Raw genomic sequence first — 17,263 nt, 5'->3', positions numbered from 1 at the left:
TTGACAAAGTAACAGCATTGGTTGACCATTGGGTGGGCAAGGCAGAGTCGATCCTTAAGGGGGCCAAGCCAACAAAAACTCCAGTCTTACAACCAGCCCCTCTTTTTACCAGGCCAGTATCCCCAGTACTTAATACCTTGACTATCTCCAATAGGCCTAACCTAATCTATCAGGAGGGTGCAGACCCATGCTCGAGAATCCCACCGCCTCAAAGATCAGACACAAGTACCAATCAACAGGGGACTTCCCAAGGGCCAGTAATAGAAATTACCTCTAGGCCACCACTAGTAAGACCGCAAGCACCAGACATCCAGCAACAAGGTTTAATCTATGGGGATAGAGCAAGGACAGTACCCCGCGAAGATTCCCCTGAAACAGGGACTGCCCTGCCATGTATTAATCCCCCCCGTCTCAACTCCCTATTTTATTGTGTTAACAGGAGTACCTAAGTTGAATAGGGGGTGTAGAGAATCCCATTCTGAGCTCAAAAACAAATGTATATTTTGGCTGGCCAATCACAGGCAATTTTCCTACAAAGATGCAAATGAAATCATATTGACAGTCAGGGTAGGCTAGCTGGGATGGAGATCAGAAGATGTCCCCGGAGATTGTATAGTGATACATATTAGAGATACACGAGTTGTGCAAACCCTTTTAGATCATAGCTACCAGAGGAGAATAGGGGTATAGTTTCCTTACCCTTAGGATATTTTTTCCCCCCAAGGATTATGCCTCATAACACGGGAAGAGCAGGTTACGATTGGGGGATGAGGAATCAGAATAGGCCATCTCCTAGAATGAATCAGGACCTCCCTAGACCACTTTTCTATAACCTCCCCGTCTCAAATAGATACAGCCCGCTAGACTCAATTGACAGACTAACGCGTACCGGGCCCCTATATGTGAGCCCCAGCCGCCAATTTGAAACCAGAGTGGGATCTCTGCACCAGGAGGAGTTCGTACAGCAGGGAGGCTGTAGGAAGCAGAAAGGAGAACAGGAGACGGTTTTTGTGGGAAGAGCAAGAGTTGTAAATAGAAAAATTCAGGAGAATTGATTACCTACTGCCTCATCTATCCCGACAGGATTCACAGGCAACTAAGACCATCCTACCATCGATGGCAAAATCCCCTCCTGCTTCAGTTAGTGATTGCAATTTGGGTAACAATCAAAGCCTGACTGGGAGGGTGGAGACCACCGACCTACAACAGGTCTATCCAAGGGCTTGTTCCTCTCTTTTAACCACCACAGCCAATGAAGTTGGCCCAACAGGCCTGCAGCTATTATCCTGGAACATAGCAGGACTCACCTCCAAACTGGATATTCCAGATTGGGGGCTTTTTATAGAGCAACACGAGATATGCATGTTCCAGGAAACCTGGGCAAGGGTGGACACATGCAGATTGGGCTTTGTGTCATACAGCATTTTAGCTACCCAGGGAGGTAGGGGAAAACTATCTGGGGGACTATGCATCTGGGTTGGCGTGCACCTTGGCTGTGAGGTTAAACAGATAGAGACTTCATCACGAGACATTCTTTGTATTTTCTTGACCTTTACTACAAAAATGAGAATTGCTTTGATCAACATCTTCTCATGGCGGGTCTGTTATGGCCAAGTTTCCCCCATCCTTGACCGACTGACCACCTTTCTTTTAACAATCCCGGATAACTATTGGGTAATTATAGGTGGGGATTTTAATTGCCAGTTTGAACCTCTGAACGGCCTGGCCACAATTATCACAAGTGAGGAGGATTCACTTTAGGCTATTCCAGAGCCCAACATTTTGCCCATTCCGGCTTGGACTCCGCTGGCCCTACATATGCATACACTTACATTGCGTTCCTCATTAAGGGCGTGCAATGGCCCTCTAGCATCTGATAGTCCTGGTAAGCCCACCTTTAATAGACCAGGGCAGGCCTCGATTATAGATTACTTCTTGGTTGACATTAAATCATGGCATAGGGTTCTTGATTTTAAGATCACCCCTCGCCACGACAGTGACCATAATGCTCTTGTGTTAGATGTAACTCCACCGCACGTTGATACTTTCAAAACACCATCACAACTTGACTCTAGTCTAATATTGGCCAATGGAGGGAGGAGAGTCCTCTGGGGGGGAATTGTCCCAATTATTCCTTTCTTGCTGTTGCGTACCATTTTTTTGCGACCAATGGTACTCCAACTCCCCAAATTAAATTGTCTAATAACCATCCACATTTGCTTTCCATCTTGACATCTTTTTTTTACACCAGCAAAAGGCCTAGGCAGACCAGAATACCATGACATCCTTGGTACAATGAACCCTGTAGTGCAGCCAAGTCAGCCCTTTTAGTCACCATTAAAACAAATGATAGGCCACAAATTAAGGAAGCTAGGGCGACCTTAAAATTGCCATAACAAAAGGCAAAAAGTAGCTGAGAATGCGAAAAATGGGATACACTCAGAATTACTTTGGACAACCACGATATGAGGGCATCCTGGAACCTGATTAACACAGGATCCCCTAAAGGCAAATCAGCCACATCATCAAATATAGGGGAGGAAGTCTGGAAAGCCCACTTTAAATCTTTATACTCAATGGCAGAGGAGGAAGTCGGGCTGGTGGCAATGACTCCCCCTCCCCAGAGCCAAACCATCGAGACAAGCCTCTGTTTTCCCTAAAGGAGATTACAGAAGCACTGGGCAAGATAATACCAGCCAAGGTGCCAGGGTTGGACAAGATCCCTGGTGACCTTTTTTTCTCCGAGCCTTCCACCTGGGCCCCTTATTTGTGGTCCCTGTTTAATGCCATACTTCAGGGTATGGCGATTCCCCCCCACTTGGGCTAGGGCTGAAATTATTCCAATATTTAAAAAGGGTTCACCGCTTAATCCTGTTAATTACCGCAACATTAGCCTCCTAGACGTGAGACAGAAAATATTTGCACGTGCACTTTTGGGGCGACTTCAGTCATGTATAGAAGAGTGTAACGTACTCACTCCCCTCCAAGCTGGGTTCAGGGCCAAAATCTCCACTACTGATCAAATATTTAGATTGCGGCTCCTATATTGGAAAACTGTGACCATAGAGGGTGGCAGCCTCCATCTTATATTTGTGGACCTTAAATCCACATTTGATCTAGTCCCGAGGGATAAATTATGGGGAATATTATTGGATATGGGAGCTCCAGAGTACCTTTGCCATCAGATGAAACGTCTGCATCAAGGTAATTTTGCACAAATAAGGTATGGCAAAAATGGAGAACTCTCAGCCCCCTTCCCAGTAGAGAAAGGTGTACGCAAAGGCTGCGTCTTGGCTCTGACTCTTTTTTCCCTTTTTATCAATGGCTTAATAGAGTCATTGTTGGCTGGAAAAGATATTGATGCCCCTAGGCTAGCGAACCGCAAAATACCTGCCTTGATGTTCGTAGACGACACCCTCTTGCTCTCGAAATCCCCTATGGGGACGCAAAGGGTTCTTGATGCATTTAGGGTCTTCTGTAGAAACAGGGATCTGGAGAGCAACCTTCAAAAAACAAAGTATATGGTCTTTAATGCAAATAACAGCACTCGCCCAAACCCCTGCTTAGATGGAAGGGCCTTAACAATAGAGAATTTGATTAGGTGATCATTAGCCTCTCACCCAAACCAGATAAAGGTGTGGTATGCTGCACTATTTATTGACTGATCTCACTAATAAATACTGATATGAAGAAACTGCCTAAAGTTTTGTTAAAACGTCTTAGGAAGGGGATCTTGAGTTTTATTCTCAACTGGAAACAATCTGCAACTACCCACCAATTTGCTTTGTCATGTTAAGTATGACTTGGAAGGCATGATAGTGGTCTATCTTGATGCTGAAACGGCCTTTGACCACATCAGGTGGGGATATATTTTTAGGGCGCCAGAGCTGGAATACACCTGAAGTACAGTAAAATGGCTAGTCAGAGGCACGCCTCAGGCAAATCAGTACTGACCCTGCTCTATATGGCAACAGTCCATTCTGAACTGCCAGGTAAGGAAACGCAAGGAACCCCAGATCATTTTCAGCCTTTTTGGGCCTCATCAGTGAGGTATAGCTTGGATCCTGCGGCAGAGTGAGCAAGAGACCCACTTCTGGCATACCATTGCCCACCTAAGGCCTATACATATGTGCGCGTATTGATTTGGAGGTCTGTAATGGAGAAGCCTCTTTTTATTCCTTTCAAGCTCTTTGTTAGGGCTGTTTTCTTCCAATATGGATTGCCTTTCAGAGGCCTGTCAGTTTTCCCTTTATCCACAGGGTTGTGATGCCTTTAAAAGCAAACTCACATGTGCTATATTCAGTAAAAGGTACACAGACTTGTCATATCTCGTCAAGTTTTCCCTTCCACTATCAAAATGTGAATCCTTGTGTTTTAGAAAAGAAAGCATCATTGTAGAAAACATTTATGCAAGACAGAGAACCTTTTTCTTCCATTTTGTTGCAACAGCTTCCAGCTGTCACCCACCAGTTACAACTGGAGTACTTCAATGAAAAACCTGCAAACATAAGTAGAGTGGGCCTAAATTAGACGTCACTCAACTCACACATACACATACACATGAGGCAAGAGTTATCATTAAAATAGATGAGGGCTGAGACAGATACAAAGTCCTGAAAACTTAGTTAAGTAACATTATAGTTGTAAGAAAGTGCTTTTCCTTTTGCATGGTTGCCCCACCTTTTCCCAAACTGTTCATGTGCTTTGACTGCGTGTGCCCCGGGGTCCTGCCAACCAGGTACCCAGGGCCTATGTTCGTTCCCTAAACTGCATTGATACAAAATCCAGTTGGCACTCTTAGGCCACATGTAAGTCCCCCGGAAATGGTACCATAGGTACCAAGGTCACTGTGGCCAGGGAAAGCCTCTAAGGGCTGCAGCACTTATTGTGCTGCCCTTAGAGGCCCTGTACCTTTACACACACACACACTGCCCTTGCAGGATGCGTGTTTTGGTGCAGAACAAAGTGAAGAGTCGACATGGCACACATTTCTGTGTGACATGCCTACAAGCCACTGCCCTGGCATAGGTAAGCCACCCCTCTAGCTGGGTGCACTATACCGGTGGTGAGGGTACAGGTGCATGAGCCTTGTACCCCTACAGTGTCTAAGCCAATTCTTAGACATTGTAAGTGCAGTAATGCCATTAAGTGTATATTGTGCTGTGAGTTTGTCATACAAACTCCACAACACCATAATGGCTTTATTGAAAATTGGGAAGTTTGATATCAAAATTTTCAGCACATTAAACTCATTCTGATGCCAGTGTGGGATTTAATGAAAAATGCATTTAGAGGGCATCTTAGGGATGCCCCCTGAAAAACGACCTATCTCTAGTGTCCTGCTGAGTGGCTGCTCACCAGCTGCCACCACCAGACATGTTTCTGGACCCCTGGGTCAAGAGCCTGCTGCTCTCGGGGGCCTGAAACAATGCATATCTTGAGAAGAGGATGGGCAGGGTCCACGAAGGGGAAGCTTCAAAGGCTTTCCGCCTTTGTGAGGTACCCCAGCCATTTGCTGCTTCTAGGAACGGACCCCCATCGGTTTTGACCCCCACATTGGGCGGGAGATTCGACAGGAAAACCAAGTGAGGAAGGGAGGTGTGCCCACCTTTGCCAACTGCACCCCTCAGGTGGGGAAGGTGAGGTGAAGCACAACTCTCAGTCCCCGCCATCTTGGAGCTGGGGGGACCCAGCCAACCAGAGAGAGGCATATGCCCCCCTCCCACTGGAGGGTGGCATAATAGGGGTGTACCCACCCCAAGGAAGGGACTCATTGGTCCCGACCTGTACCTACCTGTAACACCCCTAAATTTAGTATTTAGGTGCAACCCGGAACCTTGCCGCCTCTGACAAGAACCGACAAGAAAAGAGAAGAAGAAGGACCGAAGAAGCCGTGCTGAACTAAGAAGAGGAGGACGTCCTCTGACTTGGCCCCAGCCCTACAGCCTGTCCCAACCTCAAACCTGCTCCAGCGAAATCCCGGCATATCCTGCAGCCAGCAGCCTCCAGAACCCGTAGGACCTGCCCTGCATTCCCAAATCCAGACTTTGTCTACCGTGGCCATGGGATTTGCTCACCCACCGACTCTGGCTCCGGGCAAATCCGCGAGTCTGCACCACACTGCACCCGACGCCCACGGCCCGAGTTCGAGTGGCCCAACACCATGAGGAGGTCTTCCCAGAGATCCTGACATGAGACCTGGTGATCTCTGACATGCCCCGAATCTCCAATCGACGCCTGCTGCCCCTTTCTGGAGGATACCCACGACTGCAGCAGGTAAAAAAACTGACCCCTGTCCCTACGTCCCACAGCCTTGGGTGGCCCAACCGACGGTGTCCCAGCATCCCCAGGCATCCCAACTTACCTCTCCAACTGGTGGTCACCTCCAGAAGATCTTCGTCCCGAGCCTGCAGTGTTTGTTGCAACTGGAGAATCCCCATTGAAATCAACAAGGCACACAACACCAAACCAGCACCCTGCACCCGGCTGCCCCTGTGCCGCTGAGGGTGCACTTTGGGTGCTAAATTGGATCCCCTTTTGCCCTGAGCCTAACACCTGGAGCTTTGCTCCCATAGCCTTGTGGCCTGATCATGAGCCGCCACCAACCGGAGGCCCCCTGTCCCCCTCTGGATAACACTGGGCCTCTGCACTCTGCACCCGGCCGCCCCAGTGCCGCTGTGGGTGTTTTGAAAGTGCATCCTTGACCCTGGGGGAACCCTGGCGCTAACCCCAGAATGCCTACTCCCACAACAAAGTACTTACCTGTAAAGCAATAACTTAATTTCCTCCCATAGGATTGCAGTGACTGCTTTTCTTTGAAAAATCTTCTAAGTGTGGAGTTGGCTTGTATGAAAACTTGAAAAACTGCAAATATACAAAAACTGTATTACTTACCTTTTGTCTAGGAGATGTCCCAGTGCGATATCTAGGCATATCACACTGGTTAGCAAAAGCAACTTAAAAATTAATCCACGAAGTAATGTGCACAGTAATGTGTAAAGTAACTTAAAAGTAATTTCGAACTGTTGACTTACCTGTAAATCAACCAACTGCATTAGAACCTGCATTCAACTGTAATTCACTGCACAAAAACTTGTAAAGTATTATTTCACTTACCTGCACCAGGCTTGGCTCTAGAAATAAAATAATTTAAATATTATTTTTATACAAACAAAATTGGTCTGAGTTCAGTCTTTGAGTATGTGACATCATTTCTTGCCTGAGTGTGTACAATGAATGCTTAACACTACACTATAATAAAGCCTTACTCCTCGCCCATACTACCACAAATAGAGAGTAAAGTATTATCTACTTTTACCTCTGCCTACGTTTGAGGTTCCACTGGACTCTGTGCACACTATACCTTGCTTTGGTATAGTATATACAGAGCCACCTTCCTACAATAGTGCAGAAGAGTTGCAATGACAAGGGAGACTTTAGATGATGTTCCATACAAGGATATGTGCCACAGAAGGTTTATGTCTTCTAGGCACAAATGTGCAGCCAGAATCATAGCATGCTGGTCAGCTACTGGTTAACAAAATGCCAAATCTCTGTGCTGTAACCTCAGGTGTACAGAGATTTGTCTGATGGCACCCGGTAGAGTATTGTCACGAAGGGTCTTAACAGAACATTGTTGTCTGCCTCTGTAAATTTCATGTACGGGAGTTGCAAAAAGGTATGTGTCTAAATCCTCTGCCTCCACCACTGGCTCCTCAGGATGCTCACTGGCATTCCTAGAATCCAACCAAGTCCTCAGCGGCTTTTGGTATTCCTCTTTCCTCGTGAGGCCTTTCACAGAGATTTTAAATTTCTGGCACAAAGCTTTGAGATTAAACACAGTGTAAGCATCAATTCTCTCTTCTTCCAATTCAATGTCTGCAGATGCTATGGATGTTGGCTTACTCATGGTAGAAAAGACTGGCAGTTCTCAAGAATCAAAAATAGAAAAGAAGTTCCAAGGAAAAAACTCTACCAAAATGTATGTGGGTGCGTTATGGTCTGCATTCACTAGTAGTGTACACCAATCACTTTATATGAGTCACAAATGCAAGTCCAAATCCTCACAGCTGACCACCAATGTTAGATTTGGGGGTCTCTAGTTGTCAGAGGTAGGTACCTTTAACCAAATAGGGACCCTTTTGTCTTGTCAGGGTAAGGAGCTACACTCCTAAAATAACCCCTGCTCACCCCCTTGGTAGCTTGGCGTGTGCAGGCAGGCTTATCGCAGAGGCATTGTGTAAAGCATTTGTGAACACATACAGTAATACTGTGACAACACTACAGATGGACACCACACAGGTTGTATTATAAAAATAAGTATTTTTATATAGACTTATCACAAGACCAAACAACAAAACTCCGCAATACTGTACTCAAAAATAGATTTTTAAAATGGTAGGAAATAGCTCAGTTCTCTTAAGATTGTAAATGTGACACTTTACTCTCAAAGTACCTTAGATGCGTAACGCAAAGTAAAGAAAAGGGTCGCAGGGAAGGTGATGTGTCGGTTCCTTACACTCAGGGGAGTGGATGCGTCGGTTCCTTATTGCTGTGCAGGGGAGTTGATGCTCGCTTCCTTACTGTGTGGGGAGGTGATGCGTCGGTTTCTTACTGCTCTTCGGTACGATGCAACAGGATGGCGCCTCGATGCGATACTTCTCTCGGTGCAATGCGACAAAATGGCATCTTGGTTATGATGCGACAATGTTGATGAGATACGTACATGCCCGACGGCTGTGCTGCCACTCGATCATCTTCTGAGCCGCGACAGGCCCTGCGACATGCTTCTCCGGTGATGCGACGGCGGCCTCTGCGGTGGCGGCACGCTTCTCCGGTGATGAGACGCGCTTCGGTGATGTGATGGTGACAGCGGCGGCACGCTTCCTTGGCGATGCGACGGCGACTGCTGCGGCGGCGACACGCTTCTCGTCATTGAGTCGCGTTTCCAGCTCCCATCGACACGCAGTCTCTCAGAAGGCCCAGCACAACAGCAGGCACTTCAGTTCCCAGCAAGGGAGTTCAGGGGGGAGCTGGTTGGTGAAGTCTTGTATCCCTGAGACTTCAGGCAGGAGGCAAGTTCAAAGTTCAAGCCCTTGGAGATTCTTCTTCAAGTTGATGAAAAGCACACTCAGTCCTCTTCTCCTTTCTTTGGCAATGAAGCAACCACTGCAGGGCCAACCCCCAAACACACAGCACAGGGGTAGTCTCCTCCTTCAGCTTCCTGGTTCTTCTCCTCAGCAAAAGTTTGTCTTGATTCCCAGAAGTGATCTAAAGTTCTGGGGTCTGGGTCCCCCTTTTTATACACCAAAATCCTTTGTATCTGAAGGCAGAGAGTGTATGTACCTAGTCCAAACCAGTTCTGGGTGCATTCTGCCAGTGTACACCTTCTTCCTTTGTCAGTGTGGGCCAGGGTCCTCAGACACTCCACAGGAGGTGGAGCCAGCATTGTGGAAGGCAGGCACAGCCCTATTCCGGCCCAGGTGCTACTTCTCCCACCACTCCTCATGCAGATAGGTCTATTCAGCCTTGTGCTGACTCACCCTGTCTCCTGGAGCCCCCCAGACCCTGTCCCTCAGAAACCAGACATGGAATACACAACCTAGCAGAGGCAGGTTTGGATAGTTAGGCAAGAAAATACCTACTTTCTAAAAGTGGTATTTTCAAACACAGAATGTTAAAACCAACTTCACTAAAAGATGTATTTTATCATTCTGCGTTCAGGCATACTAAACCCGAATTTCTACCATGTTCCCTGGGTCAGTTAGGATTATAAGATGTTATAATCAAACTGCCCATTCTGGCCTATGGGAGCAGGTAGCCTTGCAATAGTGAAAAACGTAAATGGCTGTAATTCACTATTAGGACATGCTACACACATCAGGGCATGTCCTACCTTTTACCTACAATGCACCCTGCCCTTGGGCCTACCTTAGGGGTGTCTGATATGTGGAAAAGGGAAGGTTTGGGGACTGCAAGTGGGTGCACTTGACAGGTCAACATGGCAGTACCAGACTGCACGCAGGCTCTGCAGTGGCAGTCCTGGGACACACTTTACAAGCTGCTCTGGTGGGGGGCATAATCAGTGCTGCAAGCCCCCCAGCAGCATTTGATTTACAAGCCCTGGGCACACGCAGTGCACTGTACTAGAGGCTGACAAGTAAACCAAATAAGCCAACCATGGAGTCACTAATCCACTTGGCACTGAATAGCAGTGGCACAGTGCCCAAAGCATTTACAACCAGCAAAAACATAAGAGGCAACAGCAAAACAATGGAAGGGAGACCCACGCCAATGGTGCCAGGGCTAACAGTATGCTGAGCTGATGAAAGCGGCCACTTGGTGACATGCTTATCTAATATGTCATCAGGGGAGTCCCGGTCAGCAATGTACTATATAATATCTACGAAGCACAGAATTATGAAATGCATATTTTTTTTCCTTTTGCAACTGGTGAAGGCTAATGTAAGTTCTAATCAAAATATATGTTCAGTTAATTTCACACACTTGCAGCTGCTTTTTAGGGTCTTCCTGAGCTTCACAAATGTTAGTTATTGACTTATTCAATGTGAGAGAGGACAAAATCAATCACAAGAAGCACGTGGGACAAGACAAGGAAGAGAATATCCACACAAAGGTCTTAAGACTGAACTTCCTGCGAGATCTGGAGACACAGTGACCCTTCAAAACTGATATATACTACAAAAGTCCTATTCACCGAGGTAAGTTTGGGGCTTTATCCAAGCACTGATGTCCAAATAGGCTATAAGTCCATGGATGTGTCCTGGCAAACCTATAAAAATCATTACCTGTATTAAGTTTCAATGCTATGTTGACATTATGAAGACAGATGATTGATACTCAGTAACCTGTTTTAACCCCTTCAGTGCCCCGCCCTTTCCCCGCCCTGTGCCGGGCGTTACATTAGCGGGCGGGGTTCATGACGAGATAGTCTCGTCATGGGCACAGCGCAACCGCGCTCCATGACGAGACTATCTCGTCATGGGCACTGAAGAGGTTAAGTAAGACTTTGGTACTCAAGGTACTGGTGTTGACTAAAAGTGCATATGGGCAGCCATGAACACTGGTGATACTGTAAAATTATAGCACTTGAAGTAAAATAATGACAAATATGTTTGCTGGGAGCACTAATGACAGATACTGAGGAATTATTTGTCAAAGGTTGCAATGTGGCTCTTTTGCTTCTTTGTTGCTACTGCTGTGCATGTTTCCCGTCCAAATCTCACAGATTTTGTGGTTTGCTGGTGTTTTCCAGTGAATGGAAATGACTATTCTGTAGGTAACTGTTGTACTTATTCTTAGTTGTCCGTCTGTACAGTTCTTAATTAGAGACGGTGACCGCAGGTGGGTCCACTGGTACTCTTTGTTAGTGACGATAACTTATTTTTAATCACTTGACTTTGACCCAGAACATGAGAGAGAGAACAACAGCAAAGGGAGAAAGAAGGAGGAATAGAAAGATGGGGAAAAAGTGACAAACAGAAAGACGAAAAGCCTGCAAGAGTGAGAGAACAGGGTAGGGAGAGTATGTTGGTGGAAGAAAGAGGCATGAGGTGAAATTAAGACTATCCAGCCTTGACTATACACTGACCATAACATTTGGCAGCAGCAGCAGGGAGCAAACATATGGGCCCTGGCACTTGTTTGTTTACAAATGAAGTACTTCCTCCGTAGAAGCAACAAAAAACTAAATTTCCAAAGAGAATTCAAATCCCAGTTTAATGAACGGGATGAGCAGGAGATTGAACAATATGATAAGTATCACAAGCACAAATGTCACTGTCACAAGACTATTAGAGGCCTATGATGCCACAGTAGTCCCAGTTTGAAACTATGAGTTTTCTAAGAAAGTGTTTTCTTCCGTGGCAAATACATAGGCCCTTATGTATCAAGGCAATTCCCCATTAATACTAAATGGGTAATATCCATTGATCCACCAGGCCCATTATAACATTTTGTGTTGTGCAGGGCATTGTATTGATGAAAAGAGATGCTTTTCAGAGTACTTATAGTGGAAACATACAGTAAATCCACAACGTCAATGTGCCAACAAAATGAGGAACACCCAGTAGCGTAGCCACATGGCCATGGCCCCTAGTGCATGAAAATTAACTGGGCCCCTTCACTAGGGTAACATCACTGACTGTCAGCTGCCTCCAACACTCATCAACCTCCTTCCACAAAGTCTGCATCTGCCATATCAAAACTCACGACCATTCTCACTCCCTGCACTACATTTCTGCAAGTCAAAACTATAACCCTGAAAAGCATTACCAAAGCCAATAGGTTTGGCCCTTGTACAGTGTATGCACACAAAGGCATAACATGCAGGGACCTCACACTGATGCCCTCACATAAGCACATCCTTCATGCTCCACTCACACATGCATATGCCTCACTCTGCCCTCACACAGGTACAACTTTCACCCTGTAGGTTACGTACTCTGCACTCACAAAAGACAATGTCAATCCTGCATTCACACTGGTGCATTCCTCTTAATGCACTCACAAAACATGGTGGCTATTGTACACTCAAGCACGCTGCTCACACACACAGGTACCCCACTCACTAGGAATGAGAAGAGTTTGGACAGATGTTAGGACAGGAGTCACAGGTTGAGTTTCTGGTGCATCGGTCCACTAGTGTGAATCTAAGCTCTTGAAGGTAAGCTACACTGAAGCTTAAATGTCCACTGAGGGGATCTAATCTGCCATAAGCCACCTTTGGACCAGCACTGCAGAGTAAGTGAGTCTGATCTTTGTGTAATGTTTCAGGGAAGAGCTTTGGCATTAAAAAAGCCCCACTTGACTTCTAAACAACCTGGTGGTGGTTTTCTTTGTAGTGCCAGAATATGTTAAAATAGGTAAAGAAAGAAATAAAGAAAAACAAAAGAAAAAAATATGGCAACTATGGGCCTGATTAACAAAGGGCCTCCACACTCGTGTTGGAGGGTCCGCAGTCATGAGGAAGGCTCCGCACTTGGGGCAGAAGACTCCCCCATGACTGCGTGGCCTCCGCCATAATTTCAGAGGCCCTTTCTGAGTCAGGCCCTAAATGTGGAGGGCACGAGCTTAAATAAAAAAATTAAAAAGTAAAGTTTCATACTGGTCTGCAATCTTGCATCCTGGCACTGTGCATCAGAAGGTTGCGGTCCTGTAGCAATGGTAGCAGAGCTGCTGTATTCTCATTACTCAATTAGAATTAGTCTGCATTTGCAGGTGAGCTGCTGGGGGATGAAATAAAAAAAATACCTCCTGAGGTCAGACTTCTCTGGATACAGAGTAACATAGAGTAAGTAGGCAAAACATTGTTACTCAGAGTACCTGAAATCCTAAAGACAAGCAGTTGTCTACTAGGCAGAGACAAACATTGTCAGCTCAATGTCTGTTCAACTGTCCAATTGTAAGTATGCTGTTCTGAAGGGCTGAACTAAGATGTGAATGACACTGATGAATACGTGAAGTGGGCTTACCAAAATCCAATTTTCTCTAACTAAAAAATACATTGCGCTGTGTCTAACAATTACTCAAGTTTCTCCTCAGTAACTCGATCTCGGGCGCAACAACTAATTTTCTGAGATTCTAACTAGTTACCATGGGTCTCAGCAGGTTAACAATTCCTACTGTAGTTTTTAATAAGGAAGAATTGTGCATTAGCGACTCCAAGATGATGTTTAAAGTTCCATGTGCACTGTTTGTATAAATATGAAAAAAACTCTCAAATAATTCATTTTCCCAGTTCCAGCACTTTGTCCTATGTATGTCTATGGTCTTTTACTAGCCCCTATTGTCTGCCCTCCACCCAACAGGCTGAACGCTGTGATTACTGTGACTGTCTTGTCTCCAGAAGCCAAGCGACAGCCATGCAAAAGCATGGGCATAATGTCTTCTTTGACCCTGCCAGTGGTAGGGAGCCAGGACTAAATGGCACACTCTGCTGCATATACATAGGTGAGCATGTGCACTTCTCATCCATTCAGTGCGAACATAATGATGCCTTTGCAGTGACCCCACAGGTGCTTCAGTAGATTCTGTTGTTTATAGTCTGACACCTGCAGCTGAGGGAACCGGACGGATCTAACTGCAAGCTCCTGTGGCCCTAGTAGGCAGGGATGATGGAAATATTTTCAGACAGGTGGTACTGCCATCAATGTTACATACATGAACTCATAGGGAGTTTGAAAAATCAAAGCATCACACAAATAACAAGTGTTGCAAATGAGCCACGCCCACTCAGCTGGAGGGTTGTAATGGTGTAGTATGTAACTGGTGTTGCATTTAGGAGCACTACGTCACAAATATATTACTAAAGCACTGTGTGGTAGCCGCAATCCTTTACAGACAGCAAAATTGCCATTGAAATGACCTCTGAATTTGATCAGACATACACTTTTACTGATAAAACTATATAGAGCGCAAGCAATAATGTATGGAAATTAGGTTTCAGTGAATAGTTGTCATGTGTGCATTCCCAAGTAAAGACTTTGTTTCTATCACACTTTAGAAATAGAAAAAGGTTCTATGTTTGTGCTTTCCTGTTTATTTAGTTTGAAGTATTTGTACAGTTCATTTGTAAGTATTTAAATTTAGTTTTGTGTTAGAAGGAAATGACATAATTTACTTCTAACACTAGCAACATTTTCACTTAGTTCACTTTACAGAATCTACACACTTCTCAGTAAGCAAAATAAAAATAAACATCAGTCTCCATGTTAAAAGAATTGCAGCAATTTGTCTGTAGACTAGACTGACATTTGACCTCTGCCTTTGAGCGTACAGCTAATGTTACAAGATAAAAACAATATTGAAAGTAACCTTTAATGCTCATTCAGCTTCAGATCTCCCAAATATCCATTTAGGTGCCCTCTCAGGTCTCAAGGGTCTGTTGTATTTGGGCCCCTTCCCACCTCTATATTCCTTATTCATTCAACTTCTCCTTCAGGCATGACCATCCAAGAAAAGTCTAATAATGTTGAGGAATTACATATTAAATAGGATCGATGAATATGTGCAGTTTTAAAGGTCTCGCCTAGGTAGAGCTTGCACGGTCTTTTTTTGAGACATGTTTTATTCAGGAAAAGGGCATAAAGCTCTGTCCACTTTCCACCTATCTTTTTAATTGGCTCATATCCCTGTCTTATGTAACTGGTGACTTTTCGTTGGTCAATTGACTTAGTAGTTCCTCCTTAGTGCCTCCTTTTCTCCTCTTGTAACCTCCCATTAGGACACCCCCGTTACATGTCTTGTTACTAGGTATATTTTAATTGCAGCCTCCGAGCACCATTTTCTTAACGTTCTCCCGCAACGTTTTTTTTTATTTAACTAGCGCGGATCGCCTATGCACTAATAACGGCAGCCATGCTTTCCTTTTGTTCCTTGTGATCACCGAACATGGCTGCATGCCTTTTTTTAAATGTATTTACTTTTTTTCACATTGGCAGAACCCACGCTTTAGCTTTAAGCATATTAAGCTAAAATGCGTATACTGCGATTGCTTTAAAAGTAAAGAACTAGAAAAAAATCTGCATTGTTTTTCAATTTCTTTACTTTTGAAGCAATTGCGGCACTTGCGCGTTAGCTTAAGATGTTCAAAGCCTAAGCTCGGGTGCCGACATTGTAACAAAAGTAAACAAAGAGAAAAAAAGCACGTGGCCGCCATTTTTTTCTATTTGCTACATCTGTTACAATTGCAGCATTAGGGCTTTAGCTTTAAACATCTTAAGCTAAAGCGCGGGTGCAACGATTGCTTCAAAAGTAAAGTAATAGCATTTTTTTTTCTATTTATTTACTTTTGAAGCAATTGCAGCACCCACGATTTTGCTTACAATGTTTACAGCTAAAGCACAAGTGCAATAAAGGTCTTGCATTTTCAAGAGTTTGAGCTATTGGCATTGTAAATGAGAGTGCCTTTTATTTATGTGTTTAGAAAACCTGCTAGGGGTGTTTACACACCACTTGCAGGTTTTCAAAACACATAAATAAAAGGCATTATCATTTACAATTTCAATAGCTCAAACTCTCGCAAATGCGAGACCTATTGCATTGCAAATGCTTGTTGCCTGAGAAACCAAAATACATTTTTCAGCATTGGGGACCCCTTATGGATCAATGTCTGTTTAAATTCCACAATGGTTAGTTAATATTGTCTCAGAATGTGTTGAATAATATGACTTTAGTTTCAATATATACAGTATGATTTGCCTTTCCCTGCCACAAAGTCATACTTTCCACATAATTTGTTCAATTCTGCCATGTAATTTGGTCTACCGCTATCATGTTCTTCAGTGGCCAATTCTTCAAATTCAGTTTGTGTACTTTATAGTGTACACGTAAGCTGTTAAGAAAAGTAACACAGTTGAAAGGATCCACAATGTGTTTCGGCTCTTACCGGAGTATCCCTGAAGACAGTTGCAGATCACCTCAGAGCTCCTCGGATCCTGGTAACAAGAATGTGCAAAATACCGATCGCTTGTAGGAAAATCTGGACACAAACAAGGGCGGCAAGGCTGCCCCACCAGCGGGTTTCCATAATAACCATCCAAGCACCTGTAGAATGAAATATTATAGAAATTCAGTGATATCCACTCTTGGGAAAATGTCCAAATTTAGAAAAAGGTTTTCTTTTTGATTGAACCAACGCGTGGGAGCATATGAAAACAGTACAGAAATGACCAATAATCATAAAACATCTCTATCTGCCTCACTTAAATAGAAGAATACGCTGAGGGTTGCATCTTTAACTTTGATGATATCCTCTTGGTTATCCGGGCATATAACCTTTGCCCCACCCCCCCCAAGGGCCTGGGTGTAGGTTGCACATGCACATCGACTTTTAGCATAGCCTGCTCACATTGACAGATGTGTGCTCTTGATATCCATTTGGAAGGGGGAAGGCATAACCACCGGTGGGATGCAGTAGAGTTCCTGGAACTCTAATGTTTCCTCCCTCTAGTGGTTTACGAAATGTCCTCCATTTCTGAGGTGACAGATACTCAACACATCCCACTATGGCCTGTTTGACCGTAGATAGGATACTGTAATTCTCATGGAATAGATTCAGTAGAGAGAGAGATGTCCTGAGAAACATTTGTTCCCGCAGACTGCAAGGACTTAAGTATGAGGACATTCTACTGTACCCATTGTGCTGGCATATTTAATTAATTTCAGTTGTATAGACCCAAATAGAAATGCACCTGCTAGGTCCGGTCTAGAGAGTGAGCTTTATCTGTCTCACCATCCTCAT

At 44.7% G+C, this 17,263-nt stretch overlaps 1 protein-coding gene across 2 annotated transcripts in view; it reads right to left on the bottom strand.

Annotated features, from left to right (window-relative positions):
• The window catches only part of LAMB4 (laminin subunit beta 4), a 572,267-nt gene that overhangs the window by 193,972 nt on the left and 361,032 nt on the right, over positions 1 to 17,263 (bottom strand). For both annotated transcript variants that reach the window (XM_085654108.1, XM_085654109.1), the window contains exon 22: positions 16,409 to 16,566. In XM_085654108.1, the coding sequence (XP_085510234.1) occupies positions 16,409 to 16,566 (158 nt within the window). The remainder of the gene's footprint in view (positions 1 to 16,408; positions 16,567 to 17,263) is intronic.

Source organism: Triturus cristatus, chromosome 4_1 (genome assembly GCF_964204655.1).
Source record: "Triturus cristatus chromosome 4_1, aTriCri1.1, whole genome shotgun sequence".
In the NCBI taxonomy this organism is placed as follows: domain Eukaryota; kingdom Metazoa; phylum Chordata; class Amphibia; order Caudata; family Salamandridae; genus Triturus; species Triturus cristatus.
This window is presented reverse-complemented; position numbering and strand designations above follow the sequence as displayed.